Genomic DNA, 15,357 nt, shown 5'->3' with positions numbered 1-15,357 from the left:
CTTCTCCTAGAGCAGTCCACTGGATTAATCCAGGGTGTTTCTTTGCAGCAACAAGTGTGTTTCTCTTGAAGAATACACTTGGAATGTGAGGTTAGCTAATCTCACTGTAAACACTTGTCACATGTTGATTTGTGAAAGGAGAGGTTGCTTGAGGTTATGTCCTGAAATTGTAGCTACAGTCAATTCATGGCTGATTGAAAACAATTATTGCAAGTAAAAGCTCAACTAAATAGCAAAATGATATACAAGCCACATTACATTCCCCTGAGCCTCAAAATGGATAGTAGGCGATTAAACCCTGCGATTATACTACCGCTGAGTTGTACCCGTTGTTTTGGCTTAATTCACATTTGAAAGACAAGCACAGTCAGACATAAGAAATGACCGAGCTCAATCAGATAAGTACAGTAATATCACGTAATATCATCACAATGGAATTAGTTTGCACTGATCATTCAGAACGGGATTTCAGATTTAGCATAATGTGGGCCATTGTATGAACTCATTTTGTCATTGGAAGAATATGTGATGCTCTCTGAGAACCTAATAAGATACAACATTACACTAAATGTATCCTCAGGGTAGAGTTGTCATCTTTTACGGAGCAGGACATTGTGGCACATGCTCAGCATTCCTCCAGTGCAGGCCATATCCTGGAATCTGACACATTTCTGATTTTCCTCCCAGTTATCTGACTGTGGGTCGTGTATCAAGTCATTCATTCTCTCAAAGACAGACGCGCACACACACACACGCACGCACAAACACACAGTGGAGGTCAAAGGTTAGTGACCTTGAATTCCCTGGCTGTCCTCCTAGAATCTGTCAGAGCTCATCATGACAACCAGGCCGGCAGGCAGTCAGCTTCAAGGCAGCCTCACATTACACACTGGCCTCAGATGTTTCCTAGAATGGGGAAGGAGGATCCATGCTTATACATAACAGCTTAGGTTGAAAAAAGACAGGATAAGACAATAGGATTCTAATATCTCATTAGTCTTTGCATAAATGCAGAAGAATTCTAACCAATATCTCCCAAGTGGCGCAGAGGTCTAAGGCACTGCATCTCAGTGCTTGAGGCGTCATTACAGACCCTGGTTCGATCCTGGGCTGTATCACAACCGGCCGTGATCGGGAATCCCATTGTCACGCCTTGATCTGTTTCACCTGTCCTTGTGATTGTCTCCACCCCCTCCAGGTGTCGCTAATTTATCCCTGTCTCTCTGTGCCAGTTCGTCTTGTATGTTTCCAGGTCAACCAGAGGTTTTCCCGTTCACCTGCTTTTCACATTCTCCTTTTTCTAGTCCTCTCGGTTTTGACCCTTGCCTGTTTCTGGAATTTGTACCCGCCTGCCTGACCATTCTGCCTGCCTTGACCACGAGCCTGTCTGCCACTCTGTTCCTCCTGGACTCTGATCTGGTTTTGACCTTTTTGCGTGTCCACAATCATTCTCTTGCCTACCCCTTTGGATTAATAAACATTGTCAGACTCCAACTATCTGCCTCATGTGTCTGCATTTGGGTCTCGCCTTGTGCCTTGATACCCATAGGGCGGCGCACAATTGGCCCAGTGTCGCCCGGGTGGGGGGAGGGTTTGGCCGGAGTAGGCCGTCATTGTAAAATAAGAATTTGTTCTTAACTGACTTGCCTAGTTTAATAAAGGTTTAAAAAATTATAAATGTTAAATGGACCAACAATGCGAGCAAAAATGACGAAGTGAATTTAGCAGTACAGCCCTTAAAGTGGAAAATAAACACAACCGTAGTGAATTTAGCAGTACAGCCCTTAAAGTGGAAAATAAACACAACCGTAGTGAATTTAGCAGTACAGCCCTTAAAGTGGAAAATAAACACAACCGTAGTGAATTTAGCAGTACAGCCCTTAAAGTGGAAAATAAACACAACCGTAGTGAATTTAGCAGTACAGCCCTTAAAGTGGAAAATAAACACAACCGTAGTGAATTTAGCAGTACAGCCCTTAAAGTGGAAAATAAACACAACCGTAGTGAATTTCAGCTAACTACATAAGATAACTGTTTACAGTCATCCTATACATGTAATGTTTTTGCAAATGCAGCCACTTTATTACTTGATTTCCTGACCACTGGTCACATTGTCAATGCTAATCCTGTAGAATCAGCAAAGGCGCTCGTCCAATGAATTTGTTTGTTATCAAACACTCCCGCACGGAACTTTTACGTGGTCTTAACCTCGGTTATTGTCAACCTACACCAACAGCTCAATGCCTGAAGCCAGTCAGCTCCAATTAAAAAGTCTGTATTGTCACGGCGGAAGCACGGAACTCGGGAACTGGGCGAACAATGCCCACATTCGGCTTACAAACCGAGGAGGAGACAGAATGAGGAGGAGACAGAGCAGGGACAGAAAGAGCTATAGTGCCAGCAGTCACATTAATTGACAGGAGGCTGGTTGTAAACTGACTGTTCTCTCCAGCCGCACCGCACATCTCAGCTTCACGAATACTCAGTACTCGCCCACAAACACGGGCAGTGTTATTTAAAGTGTGCTGTAAGGTCATAATTAACAGGAGAAAATGGGTCAGTCGTAAAATACTCCGACATGCTATCATGTTAGCTACTGTGTTATATATGCCACCGTTTGTTGTTACATTACACATGGTTTATAGGCAGAGCGGCACCAGTGAGATACAGCAATGTGTGTGACGCACACTGTTGCCCTATGTGGGACTGCTTCATAAGTGAAAGTGAGGCCACAGACAGACAAGACATGTTTGACAAGCACGTGAGTGCGACCTCAAGCTAACATCTCAGTAAGGGAGAAACAAGCACCAATGTTACTGTATGTTGCCAAATGTTGTGCTGCGGCAAACACAAACACATGCATCCCTGCGGCTGAGTGACCATTATAAACCTCTCTCGAAACAGATGTGGATCGGAGTGCCATGGCTGCACTCTCGCATCCATCCCAACGGTGTATCCATAGAGACCAAACACGGGGGTACACACAGTCATGGAGGACAATGGAGACATTTTCACAATTTCGGAGCTACACGGGTGGCCACTTAATGCACCATATAATTTGGCTTCTTGGTAATCTGGAATCCAGGAGTGTAAGAACACAACTGAAGAGGGTGGAAAGAGCATTGTCCTACAGAAACAAAAGAGGTGTAGAAAGGCTAGATCAAGCATACTAAAAAGCCCGTCACAAATATGACAACTGTATATTAAATTGTATTGATGAGGATTGCAATGGTGAACCACAGCCGTCTTAGCTCACAATGCTCACAATGCCGAACCCCGAGTGTGAAGACAGCCAGGCAGAATTGATGGACTGCGTGTTATTATACGCGGGGGAAGTAGCCCACTAGGCCTAGCATGCCTTTCAAATATCAAATGTGAATAAGCTTGATTCCCTCTATTCTGGTTTTGACTGTTTCCTCCCAGTCAGTCAGTCCAGCTCCAGGGTTTCTTACGTAATACTTCCACTGTTTTTAACTGCCACCAAAAAGGCCCATTTGAATATGGACTCAATGCCCTGTCACCGACAGGATTCAGTGGGAAGAATATGCTTCAGAAGTGTGCCTCTTTTGGTGTCTGCGCTGGTCTTTTCAGGGTCCAGAACAGCCTCATTGCATTAGAATTTAGTTACAGAGTTGGCATAGCTATCGCTCAACTTTGCTGAAAAGTCTGCACATGATAAGAACTCTTTTATGTGATTTTACAGGTCAGTAGCTCTTGCCAACTTTTGCATTTAAGGAGTGTTATTTTCATTCCAAATGGAAAGCAATGGAAAAAAAACAAAGATATATTTTCTTATTATTACATTATTGCCTCTCTTGAGGCATTTAAAAGAAAAAAAAATTATTTTACCTTTATTTTACTAGGCAAGTCAGTTAAGAACAAATTCTTATTTTCAATGACGGCCTAGGAACAGTGGGTTAACTGCCTGTTCAGGGGTAGAACGACAGATTTTGTACCTTGTCAGCTCGGGGATTTGAACTTGCAACCTTCCAGTTACTAGTCCAATGCTCTAACCACTAGGCTACCCTGCCGCATTCAAGGAAGAAACTCTGAGAAGCTCTGAGAGATGGGCTCACCAACGTCTGCCTAGTGCCAGATGATCCACTCTGGTTGCTACAGTACAGCCGTGCTCTTTTAGCACATAAACACGGAGAGAGTGGTTTCTGTAAATACCCTTCACTCAGCGCTTCCTGAGACCTGCCTGCCTCTCCTCTCTCTCAGGCCCAGATGGCAGTCATTAAGGTGCTGCTGCCAAGTCTGGAAGTCTTTGATTTGGAGAGCAGATTATATCCGTGGGAGCTTTACTGTGGCAGTGGTGCACACACATGTAAAAAGTCTCAGGCATGCAGGCGGACACCCCAAACAGCCTGCCTGACAGCCCCTCCAGTTCCTTCCACACACAGGCAGGGGAGGTAGGAATCTATGGGAGGAATGAGATCCGAGGCTGGGAAGGGGATTGGGAAGGGATGTGGGTGTAAAGGAATGCCTCCTTTATTTACCTAACTTTTGGTGCTATGTGTGCTTCGCAGCAACCGCAGCAGCCGTAGGTACGAGGAGCACGAGGCAGTGCGTGAGAGCTTTTAGTTTCCCTCAGATCCACTGTTTTGAAGTGCTTCCTTTTTGGGACTGGGCCGTTTTGTCAGGAAAACAGTTCATTAAAATGGAAGAGACTTTGGAGTTGGGAGAGTTCCTGCCATATAACATCCCAGCTAATCAGTCCCAGTCACGGAACCCATCTCTCTAAGATGCTCCAAGTAATACTTCGATATCTAGTGGAGACCAGGGATTGACATGTGTTTCAGGAATGGACAATAGGCCTATTTTTCATGAACAATAAGTATTGTGTTGTCTAAAGAACAAGTAGAAGATCAAAGGGTCATTCAAATGCTACATGATTACCAACATGTGTACAGACGGTGACCGTGCAGTTGAACACAAGGTCTATGTATGACACATGTATGACACATGATGGTTCTAAACTAATTCAATAACGTCAAACACTGCCGAGTGCAGCTCCTTAGACTGAGGTGTATCTCTTAGTAGTATGTGTTGTGCGTCAGTATGATTATTGTGGCATCAGTAGCCTCTGTAACACTAGTAACCTGTCCACTTGTCTGACCACACAGGTCTCCGACACAAGCATATGTTGTAAGCCATCCATGCAAGTACGATGTAGTGATTACGTAGAAGAAAATGATTGAGAAATCAAGATTCTGAGCCAGAACTAGAGGTTGTTTTGTAAGTGTTGCAAAAAGGAAACATTTGTCTTAAGGTTGCCATCATTGGTTTCCAGACTGAGGAAATAGGGCCACATTCATATTGATGGACAAGTTAGAGAGATTGTTTCCCTTCCAAATTCTGCAAATTTCGCAGATACTTCAAGAGTAACTTTGATGTTCCCTCTACACAATAAAAGAACAAACATGATTATATATTTTTTTCTTATGTGATTTAGGAGGTCAGAATACTGCCATTGACAACCATTCGTTTAATGGTAAAGAAGTAAGAAATGAGGCTGTCAGGTTTAGTCAGAAAGGTAACCAAATATTACAAAAGACAAAGATGGTCTCCATACATAGAAAACCCACTAAATATTTGATGCTTTCAAAAATATGTATACCATTACACAATATGTTCCATCACATGCCAATGCCTTTGATATCATTTCTGTTTTCTTACCACAAAATGTTGCATTTGTTCAACATTTCCAGAATATTGTTCCACAAAATTGAAATAAAAAAAATGATTATTTTCATAATCAGAGGTCTATTACAAGTATTTCTGAAGGGTAATATTTCGTTTTCCTCACTTGGATCCATGCTGGGTCTCACACAGGGTTAATTCACCATGCGCTCACTGTCCATTCATCCAAGGTTGTCGGATGATAAGCAATGGACATTTTTACGCATTTCTTTTAAAAATAGCAAATATATGTATTAATAGTAAATAGCCCTTTCCAGCCTTATGCAATTCACTGCAATAATTGCCTTGCAATGGAAATATAGAATAAATGATTTGAAATTAGGCACACACAAAAAATCACTCTGACAGCAATTTACCATAGCTTATTTACAATATGAAGTAAATGAAAGGCTATGCTGTTCAACTATATGCAGACTCATGGCGTTTTGGAATGTTTGAATCCTGGAAATCGTCTTCCTCGATAGGGCGAATCCCTGAAGAATTCAACAAGCGAGCAGAATATCTGCGCAAATTCTTACCTGAACCGGGGTGAATCTTTCACACATTCTTCAAAATCCACCGTCATTTTGGCTGGATTCAGTCTTCAATCTTAATTCATAAATTTCATTTCCAGAAAAATTATAAACGATAGAAGACTGTAGATATATGTAGACTATTCCGATGTGCAGCGATAGCCAACTCTCCCCGTCTTCACTGCGCTACTAAACTGAAACAAGAGCCTGGCATATTTGAACCGCTAGACCGCTGCAAAAAATAGGGACTATCGTCATAGTTCATTCTCAACAAAAAGCGCACTCAAATTTAGGGATCTATCCTGACTAAAATCACCGCGCATATGATAGCCTACAACACACAGCATTTGTGTATAAGGTCATGATGTCAATATCAATTAAACAAATGTATTTCTAGGTATTACGCCAATACTGCAGAGACAGTATAAGTGCACATAGCCTGCAGTTTGCCCTAACCCTAGCAGTTCATGGACGCTTATCACACAGTGTGTGTGTGTGTGTGTGTGTGTGTGTGTGCGTGCGTGCGTGTGTGCGTGCGTGTGTGCGTGCATGAATGAATGAATGGTACTAAAGTCAGTATACTTGAGAGTGTATCAGAGTGAATTAACTGTTTTGAGCTTGGAGTTTCCTCTCTAGGCTCAGTCAGTCAGATGACCTTTGGCCTCTCATCACAGCTGGCAGTCCTTGACTGAAGCACAACTAAATTCCTCTTTTCCCCAGTGCCCATCTCTGTTGATATCTGGAGGCAACACATTCACACAGGCAAACAGATTCTCACAGAGAAACATGATATTAAAAAGGATTTCTTCCCTGGCAGCCCAATGTGATAACTGATACAGCGAAGATGCTAACATCTGGCATGGCTCTGGTTCAAGAAGGAGTTGAGGATCTCTAGAGCTGTGCAGGAATCTCCACTATTAATCTGGAATTTATTACCCCTACTCGCCTCTCACACATGCAATGGGTCGGTTTTTGTCATCACCAAATCTGTCCCTTTAGAATCACAAGTCTGAGATTCTAAAGTCACATACAGCCTAACTCTTCAGTCTGTGAAATGGTCTTCTATTGCTATGTGATACAATAACTAACACTATAGACACCCACACCCAGGCAACATCATGATGGACATTATAACCCAGGTAGTTTGGGCCGTGTATGCTGATTGGCTGAAACAGCATTCTAGCCGTGTGTATATCAGACAATATACCTGATGCCAAACTACTTTTTTTTACTGTTATATTTATGTTGGTAACTGGTTTATAATAGCAATAAGGCACTAACAACCTATGGAAATTATGGGGAAGAAATTCATGACAGGTGTATTAATTATCTAAGATGATGAGAGAGAAACATCTACCTGCCAGCTGTTCAATGTTCAATGAACCCCATAAATATAGAATACCATATTTCAATACCCCCCCCCCATCCCCATACGTAAGGCCAAAAAGAAAGAATATTATTAATTCACAGGAAATGGGAAAGCTGGAGGGAGAGAGTGCTAGAGACTTCATGGCAGGTTTTTATAGAACACTATTGTTCCTTCTTATCCCTGCTTTCAGAGGCTAGCTGTGCCCCGGAATAGGAATGATCTCACCGCCCGGCCCTCGCCTCACTACTCTGCTGATGGGGAGATGTCTTGACTAGCTGGATGCAATGCTGCCAGTCAAGACTTGGCCTGACTAACTCGTTTTTTTTTTTTCATGGAGATGTAAGCATGAAGTCACAAGAACTAAATAAACTAAATGATGATAAGGGGTGAAACAAAGGATGGATACATTCCGATCATGGGATAGACCCTGGAAACCATAACATTGCTGTTCATTTCATCGATGTCATTCAATGACACCACTGTTGGCTCAACTCTCAAGACCATTTCATTTTAAAAGTGTGATTAAATTGGACTCCTGTGCCCCAGGAGTGAGATTATACATGACAGGTTTTAATATGTATGAAAAGAAAAATAGAGGGCAGGCATTTGTTTAAATTATGATTTAAAGATATAGTTATTTATTAGAGCTTTGCAAAAATGTAACCCATTGAGTAATCGCAATTGAAATCTGGGGACTGACTCTCTAACACAGGTGCCAACCCTGTGCCAAAAACGCACACACAAAAACATTTGTGGTGTCAGCAAATTCAATTTCCTAACTACTTCCTTTCCTTGATGAAGTGTTAAAGTTTACTTAGAAAACTCCTCTCTTTCCCATTAAAATACTGTGTTTCAGTCTATGTATCTGACAGACAGCCATTGACCCATATTCTTTCTTTTTGGCGTTACAGTGAGCCGAGACAGTGGGTCAACTGTCCTTGAGGCAGGAAGAGGATAGAGGAATGTGTTCTACTGGAGCAGGTGTTGTGGAGTTTGTTAGTCTATCACAAAAGCAGCATCCCTGCATGCTGCAAACCCATGAGTCTCTCTTACATCCTTCATCTCTTCAGGCCCTAAATTTAGACTTGCTTAAATCAAGGCCTTTCTCTCTCTCATCCCTTGCTCCCTTTCTTCCTCTGAGATCAAAGCCTTTCTTCTCGTTCCACATTCACAGCTTTTGAAAGCTATTGAGTCAGCAGACTGATCTGAACACGCTGGGTGAGATATTTGAAGGAAACTTCTCATTTAATGCGACCATGCAGAGAGAAAGAGAGTTTGAGAGAGAGAAAGAGAGAGAGAGAGAGAGAGAGAGAGAGAGAGAGACAGAGAGAGAGAGAGACAGAGAGAGAGAGACAGAGAGAGAGAGAGAGAGAGAGAGAGAGAGAGAGAGAGAGAGAGAGAGAGAGGCCACCCCTGCACCTATGAACATACAGTGCATTCGGAAAGTATTCAGACCCATAGATTTTTTCCACATTTTGTTATGTCACATCCTTATTCTAAAATGTATTAAATCATTTTCCCCCTCACCAATCTACACACAATACCCCATAATGACAAAGCTAAGAGTGATTCTCTGATCCACCTCTACGCAGACGACACCATTCTGTATACATCTGGCCCTTCTTTGGACACTGTGTTAACAACCCTCCAAACGAGCTTCAATGCCATAGAACACTCATTCCATGGCCTCCAAGTGCCTTTAAATGCTAGTAAAACTAAATGCATGCTCTTCAACCAATTGCTGCCCGCATCCGCCCGCCCGACTAGCATCACTACTCTGGATGGTTCTGACTTAGAATATGTGGACAACTACAAATACCTAGGTGTCTGGTTAGACTGTAAACTCTCCTTCCAGACTCACATTAAGCATCTCCAATGTCAAATTAAATCTAGAATCGGCATCCTACATCGCAACAGGGCTCCGGGCAGCCGAGCGGAAATGGAGGAAAACTCGCCTCCCTGTGGACCTGGCATCCTTTCACTCCCTCCTCTCTACATTTTCCTCTTCTGTCTCTGCTGCTAAAGCCACTTTCTACCACTCTAAATTCCAAGCATCTGCCTCTAACCCTAGGAAGCTCTTTGCCACCTTCTCCTCCCTCCTGAATCCTCCCCCCCCTCCTCCTCCCTCTCTGCAGATGACTTCGTCAACCATTTTGAAAAGAAGGTCGACGACATCCGATCCTCGTTTGCTAAGTCAAACGACACCGCTGGTTCTGCTCACACTGCCCTACCCTGTGCTCTGACCTCTTTCTCCCCTCTCTCTCCAGATGAAATCTCGCGTCTTGTGACGGCCGGCCGCCCAACAACCTGCCCGCTTGACCCTATCCCCTCCTCTCTTCTCCAGACCATTTCCGGAGACCTTCTCCCTTACCTCACCTCGCTCATCAACTCATCCCTGACCGCTGGCTACGTCCCTTCCGTCTTCAAGAGAGCGAGAGTTGCACCCCTTCTGAAAAAACCTACACTCGATCCCTCCGATGTCAACAACTACAGACCAGTATCCCTTCTTTCTTTTCTCTCCAAAACTCTTGAACGTGCCGTCCTTGGCCAGATCTCCCGCTATCTCTCTCAGAACGACCTTCTTGATCCAAATCAGTCAGGTTTCAAGACTAGTCATTCAACTGAGACTGCTCTTCTCTGTATCACGGAGGCGCTCCGCACTGCTAAAGCTAACTCTCTCTCCTCTGCTCTCATCCTTCTAGACCTATCGGCTGCCTTCGATACTGTGAACCATCAGATCCTCCTCTCCACCCTCTCCGAGTTGGGCATCTCCGGCGCGGCCCACGCTTGGATTGCGTCCTACCTGACAGGTCGCTCCTACCAGGTGGCGTGGCGAGAATCTGTCTCCTCACCACGTGCTCTCACCACTGGTGTCCCCCAGGGCTCTGTTCTAGGCCCTCTCCTATTCTCGCTATACACCAAGTCACTTGGCTCCGTCATAACCTCACATGGTCTCTCCTATCATTGCTATGCAGACGACACACAATTAATCTTCTCCTTTCCCCCTTCTGATGACCAGGTGGCGAATCGCATCTCTGCATGTCTGGCAGACATATCAGTGTGGATGACGGATCACCACCTCAAGCTGAACCTCGGCAAGACGGAGCTGCTCTTCCTCCCAGGGAAGGACTGCCCGTTCCATGATCTCGCCATCACGGTTGACAACTCCATTGTGTCCTCCTCCCAGAGCGCTAAGAACCTTGGCGTGATCCTGGACAACACCCTGTCGTTCTCAAATAACATCAAGGCGGTGGCCCGTTCCTGTAGGTTCATACTCTACAACATCCGCAGAGTACGACCCTGCCTCACACAGGAAGCGGCGCAGGTCCTAATCCAGGCACTTGTCATCTCCCGTCTGGATTACTGCAACTCGCTGTTGGCTGGGCTCCCTGCCTGTGCCATTAAACCCCTACAACTCATCCAGAACGCCGCAGCCCGTCTGGTGTTCAACCTTCCCAAGTTCTCTCACGTCACCCCGCTCCTCCGCTCTCTCCACTGGCTTCCAGTTGAAGCTCGCATCCGCTACAAGACCATGGTGCTTGCCTACGGAGCTGTGAGGCGAACGGCACCTCAGTACCTCCAGGCTCTGATCAGGCCCTACACCCAAACAAGGGCACTGCGTTCATCCACCTCTGGCCTGCTCGCCTCCCTACCACTGAGGAAGTACAGTTCCCGCTCAGCCCTGTCAAAACTGTTCGCTGCTCTGGCCCCCCAATGGTGGAACAAACTCCCTCACGACGCCAGGACAGCGGAGTCAATCACCACCTTCCGGAGGCACCTGAAACCCCACCTCTTTAAGGAATACTTAGGATAGGATAAAGTAATCCTTCTCACCCCCCCTTAAAAGATTTAGATGCACTATTGTAAAGTGGCTGTTCCACTGGATGTCATAAGGTGAATGCACCAATTTGTAAGTCGCTCTGGATAAGAGCGTCTGCTAACTGACTTAAATGTAATGTAAATGCAACAAAGCCTCCTTCACTCATGCTGCCAAACATAGCCTCGTAAAACTGACTATCCTAAATGGCGATGTAATTTACAAAATAGCCTCCCACACTCTACTCAGCAATCTGGATGTACTATATCACAGTGTCATCCGTTTTGTCACCAAAGCCCCATATACTACCCACCACTGTGACCTAGATGCTCTCGCTGACTGGCCCTCACTACATATTCATCGCCAAACCCACTGGATCCAGGTCACCTATAAGTCTTTGCTAGGTAAAGCCCCACTTTATCTCAGCTCACTGGTCACCATAGCAACACCCACCCGTAGCACGCACTCCAGCAGGTTTATTTCACAGGTCATCCCCAAAGCCAACACCTACTTTGGTCGCTTTTCCTTCCACTTCTCTGCTGCCAATGACTGGAACGAATTGCAAAAATCACTGAAGCTGGAGACTTATATCTCCCTCTCTAACTTTAAGCATCAGCTGTCAGAGCAGCTTACCGATCACTTTACCTGTACACAGCCAATCTGTAAATAGCACACCCAACTACCTCATCCCCATATTATTACTTACCCTCTTGCTCTTTTGCACCCCAGTATCTCTACTTGCACATCATCATCTGCACATCTATCACTCCAGTGTTAATGCTAAATTGTAATTATTTTGCCTCTATGGCCTTACCTCCCTAATCTTACACATTTGCACACACTGTACAAATAATTTTTTATTGTGTTATTGACTACGTTTGTTTATGTGTAACTGTGTTGTTGTTTTTTGTCGCACTGCTTTGCTTTGTCTCGGCCAGGTCGCAGTTGTAAATGAGAACTTGTCTCAACTGACCTACCTGGTTAAATAAAGGTGAAATAAAATAAATAAAATTTAAAAAACAGGTTTTTAGAAATAATAGCAAATTTATTAAAAATAAAAAACCTAAATATCACATTTACATAAGTATTCAGACCCTTTACTCAGAACTTTGTCGAAGCACCTTTGGCAGTGATTACAGCCTTGAGTCACACTGCAAGCTTGGCACATCTGTATTTGATTTAAAAAATACCCTGGCCCTGATGAACTCGACCCCCGCCTCCTACACCTAGCTGCAGACATCATTGCTCCACCCTTAACATGTATTTTTAACCTTACGCTTGATGGAAATCCCCAAGTTATGCAAATCTGTTTTTGTACTGCCTCTCCTGAAAGGTGGAAATCCCTCACTACTTGACAACTATCGACCCATATCAAAATTGTCTGTACTGTCAAAGGTACTGGAGTCCTTAGTTAGTAGGCAGCTTAAAGGCCTACTTCCAAGAAAACAACATCTTAAATGGAATGCAATCAGGTTTTAGGTCTGGCCACAGCACTGTTTCAGCAACATTGAAGGTTTTAAATGACATCCACTGTGCTCTTGATAAGTTACATTGTGTGTCTGTTTTTATTGACTTGTCGAAGGCTTTTGACACCGTGGACCATGCTGTGTTAGTACAAAGGTTAAAATGTTGTGGAATTACTGGTCATGCTCTAGATTGGTTTCTAAATCACCTATCAAATCATACACAATGTCTAATGGCGGATGGTTGTAAATCTGAGTCCATAGAGGTGTGCTCAGGTGTTCCGCAAGGTTCTATTTTGGGCCCACTGTTGTTCATTTTGTATATCAACAACATTGGGGGTCTTATTGAAACAGAGGATGTGTCACGTTCTGACCTTAGTTCCTTTGTTTTGTCTTTTGTTTTAGTAGGGTGGTTATTTTCAGTATTTGTGTGTCTGCACCAGACAGAACTGTTTCGGTTGTTTCTTTGTTGTTGGTTATTCAGTGTTCAGGTTTTTCATTAAATAAGATGAACACTTACCACGCAGCGCTTTGGTCTTCACCTTCTTCCCAAGACAGCCGTTACAGAACCACCCACCAACAAAGGACCAAGCAGCGTGGTAACGGGCAGCAGCAGCAGAGAGGTGGTCGGTCGACCCAGGGAGAGTGCCGGAGCCCGCCTGGGATTCTCTGGAACAATGTGAGGAGGGTTGCCGGAGAATGGAGTTGGCACGGCGGTCAAGAAAGCCCAAGAGGCAGCCCCCAAAAGATTTGGAGGGGGCACACGGGGAGTGTGGCGAAGTCAGGTAGGAGACCTGCGCCAACTTCCCATGCTTACCGGAGAGAGAGAGTGACCGGGCAGGCACTGTGTTATACCGTGAGGCGCACGGTGTCCCCGGTGCGTGTGCATAGCCCGGGGCGGTACATTGCAGCGCCTCGTATCGGCCGGGCTAGAGTGGGCATTGAGCCAGGTGCCATGAAGCCGGCTCAGCGCATCTGGTCTCCAGTGCGTCTCCTCGGGCTGGTGTACATGGCACCAGCCCTATGCATGGTGTCCCCGGTTCGCCAGCACAGCCCAGTGCGGGCTATTCCACCTCGCCGCACTGGCCTGGCTACGGGGAGCATTCAGCCAGGTAGGGTTGGGCAGGCTCGGTGCTCGAGACCTCCAGTGCGCCTCCACGGTCCGGTCTATCCGGTGCCGCCTCCACGCACCAGCCCTCCGGTGGCAGCCCCCCGCACCAGGCTGTCTCTCCGTCTCCTCCCTACAGGTGCTCCCGCCTGTCCAGCGCTGCCAGAGCCTTCCTCCTGCCCAGCGCTGCCAGAGTCTCCCGTCTGTCCGGAGCTGCAAGAGTCTCCCGCCTGTCCGGAGCTGCCGGAGTCTCCCGTCTATCCGGAGCTGCCAGAGTTTCCTGCCTGTCCGGACCTGCCGGAGTCTCCCGCCTGTCCGGCGCTGCCGGAGTCTCCCGCCTCTCCGGCGCTACCGGAATCTCCAGTCTGAGGTCGGCGGCGAGGGTCGCTGCTCGAAAGAGTCCACGGAGGCGGTTGAGGAGGCGGACAAAGACTATGGTGGAGTGGGGTCCACGTCCCGCGCTAGAGCCGCCAACACGGACAGACACCCACCCAGACCCTCCCCTATAGGTTTAGGTTTTGCGGCCGAAGTCCGCACCTTTGGGGGGGGTACTGTTACGTTCTGACCTTAGTTCCTTTGTTATGTCTTTATTTTAGTATGGGCAGGGCGTGAGTTGGGTGGGCTGTCTATGTTAGTTTGTCTATGATTTTCTATTACTGTGTTTGGCCTGGTATGGTTCTCAATCAGAGGCAGCTGTCAATTGTGGTCCCTGATTGAGAACCATATTATGGTAGCCTGTTTTCCATTGTGTTTTGTGGGTGGTTATTTTCAGTCTTTGTGTGTCTGCACCAGTCAGAACTGTTTCGGTTGCTTCTTTGTTGTTTGTTATTCAGTGTTCAGTTTTTTCATTAAATAAGATGAACACTTACCACGCTGCGCTTTGGTCCTCACCTTCTTCCCAAGACAGCCGTTACAGGATGTTCATTTTTATGCAGATGATACTGTTCTTTATTCAAGTGGTAGTAGTTTATCTTTAGCTTTTGAAAATGTCCAAAGAGCATTTAACATCATACAACAGAATCGGTATGATTTAAAGCTGATTAAAATGTATGGTATTTTCAAATGCCAGGCATGTTACAAATCATGTCATTGCTATATTGGCTGGACATACTATAGAGCAAGTTAAAGTGTACAAATATTTGGGTGTGTGGGTTGATGATGAGCTGAGCTTTACTGTGCATGTAGAGAACATGATAAGGAAGCTCAAGCTGAAAATAGGATTTTATTACCGGCATAAGGCTTGTTTTTCTTTTGAGGCAAGTAAGGAGCTGGTACGATGTACATTACTGTCGGTTTTAGATTTGAGTAATTTTATATATATGCAGGCCTCAACCACTACCCTGAGAGCACTTGATTCAGTGTATCGTGCAGCCCTCAGGTTCATT

General features: G+C 45.3%; 1 protein-coding gene across 2 annotated transcripts in view; it reads right to left on the bottom strand.

Moving 5' to 3' along the window:
• acap3a (ArfGAP with coiled-coil, ankyrin repeat and PH domains 3a) overlaps window positions 1–6,426 on the bottom strand; it is a 118,664-nt gene extending 112,238 nt beyond the window's left edge. For both annotated transcript variants that reach the window (XM_029622445.2, XM_029622446.2), the window contains exon 1: window positions 6,222–6,426. In XM_029622445.2, coding sequence (XP_029478305.1) covers window positions 6,222–6,268 — 47 coding nt within the window. In that variant the 5' untranslated portion in view covers window positions 6,269–6,426. The remainder of the gene's footprint in view (window positions 1–6,221) is intronic.
• Between the last annotated feature and the right edge of the window lie 8,931 nt (window positions 6,427–15,357).

The sequence above is a fragment of the Oncorhynchus nerka genome, linkage group LG20, assembly GCF_034236695.1.
Source record: "Oncorhynchus nerka isolate Pitt River linkage group LG20, Oner_Uvic_2.0, whole genome shotgun sequence".
Taxonomy (NCBI): domain Eukaryota; kingdom Metazoa; phylum Chordata; class Actinopteri; order Salmoniformes; family Salmonidae; genus Oncorhynchus; species Oncorhynchus nerka.
Note: the sequence above shows the minus strand (reverse complement) of the source record. Positions and strands in the feature narration are given on the sequence as shown.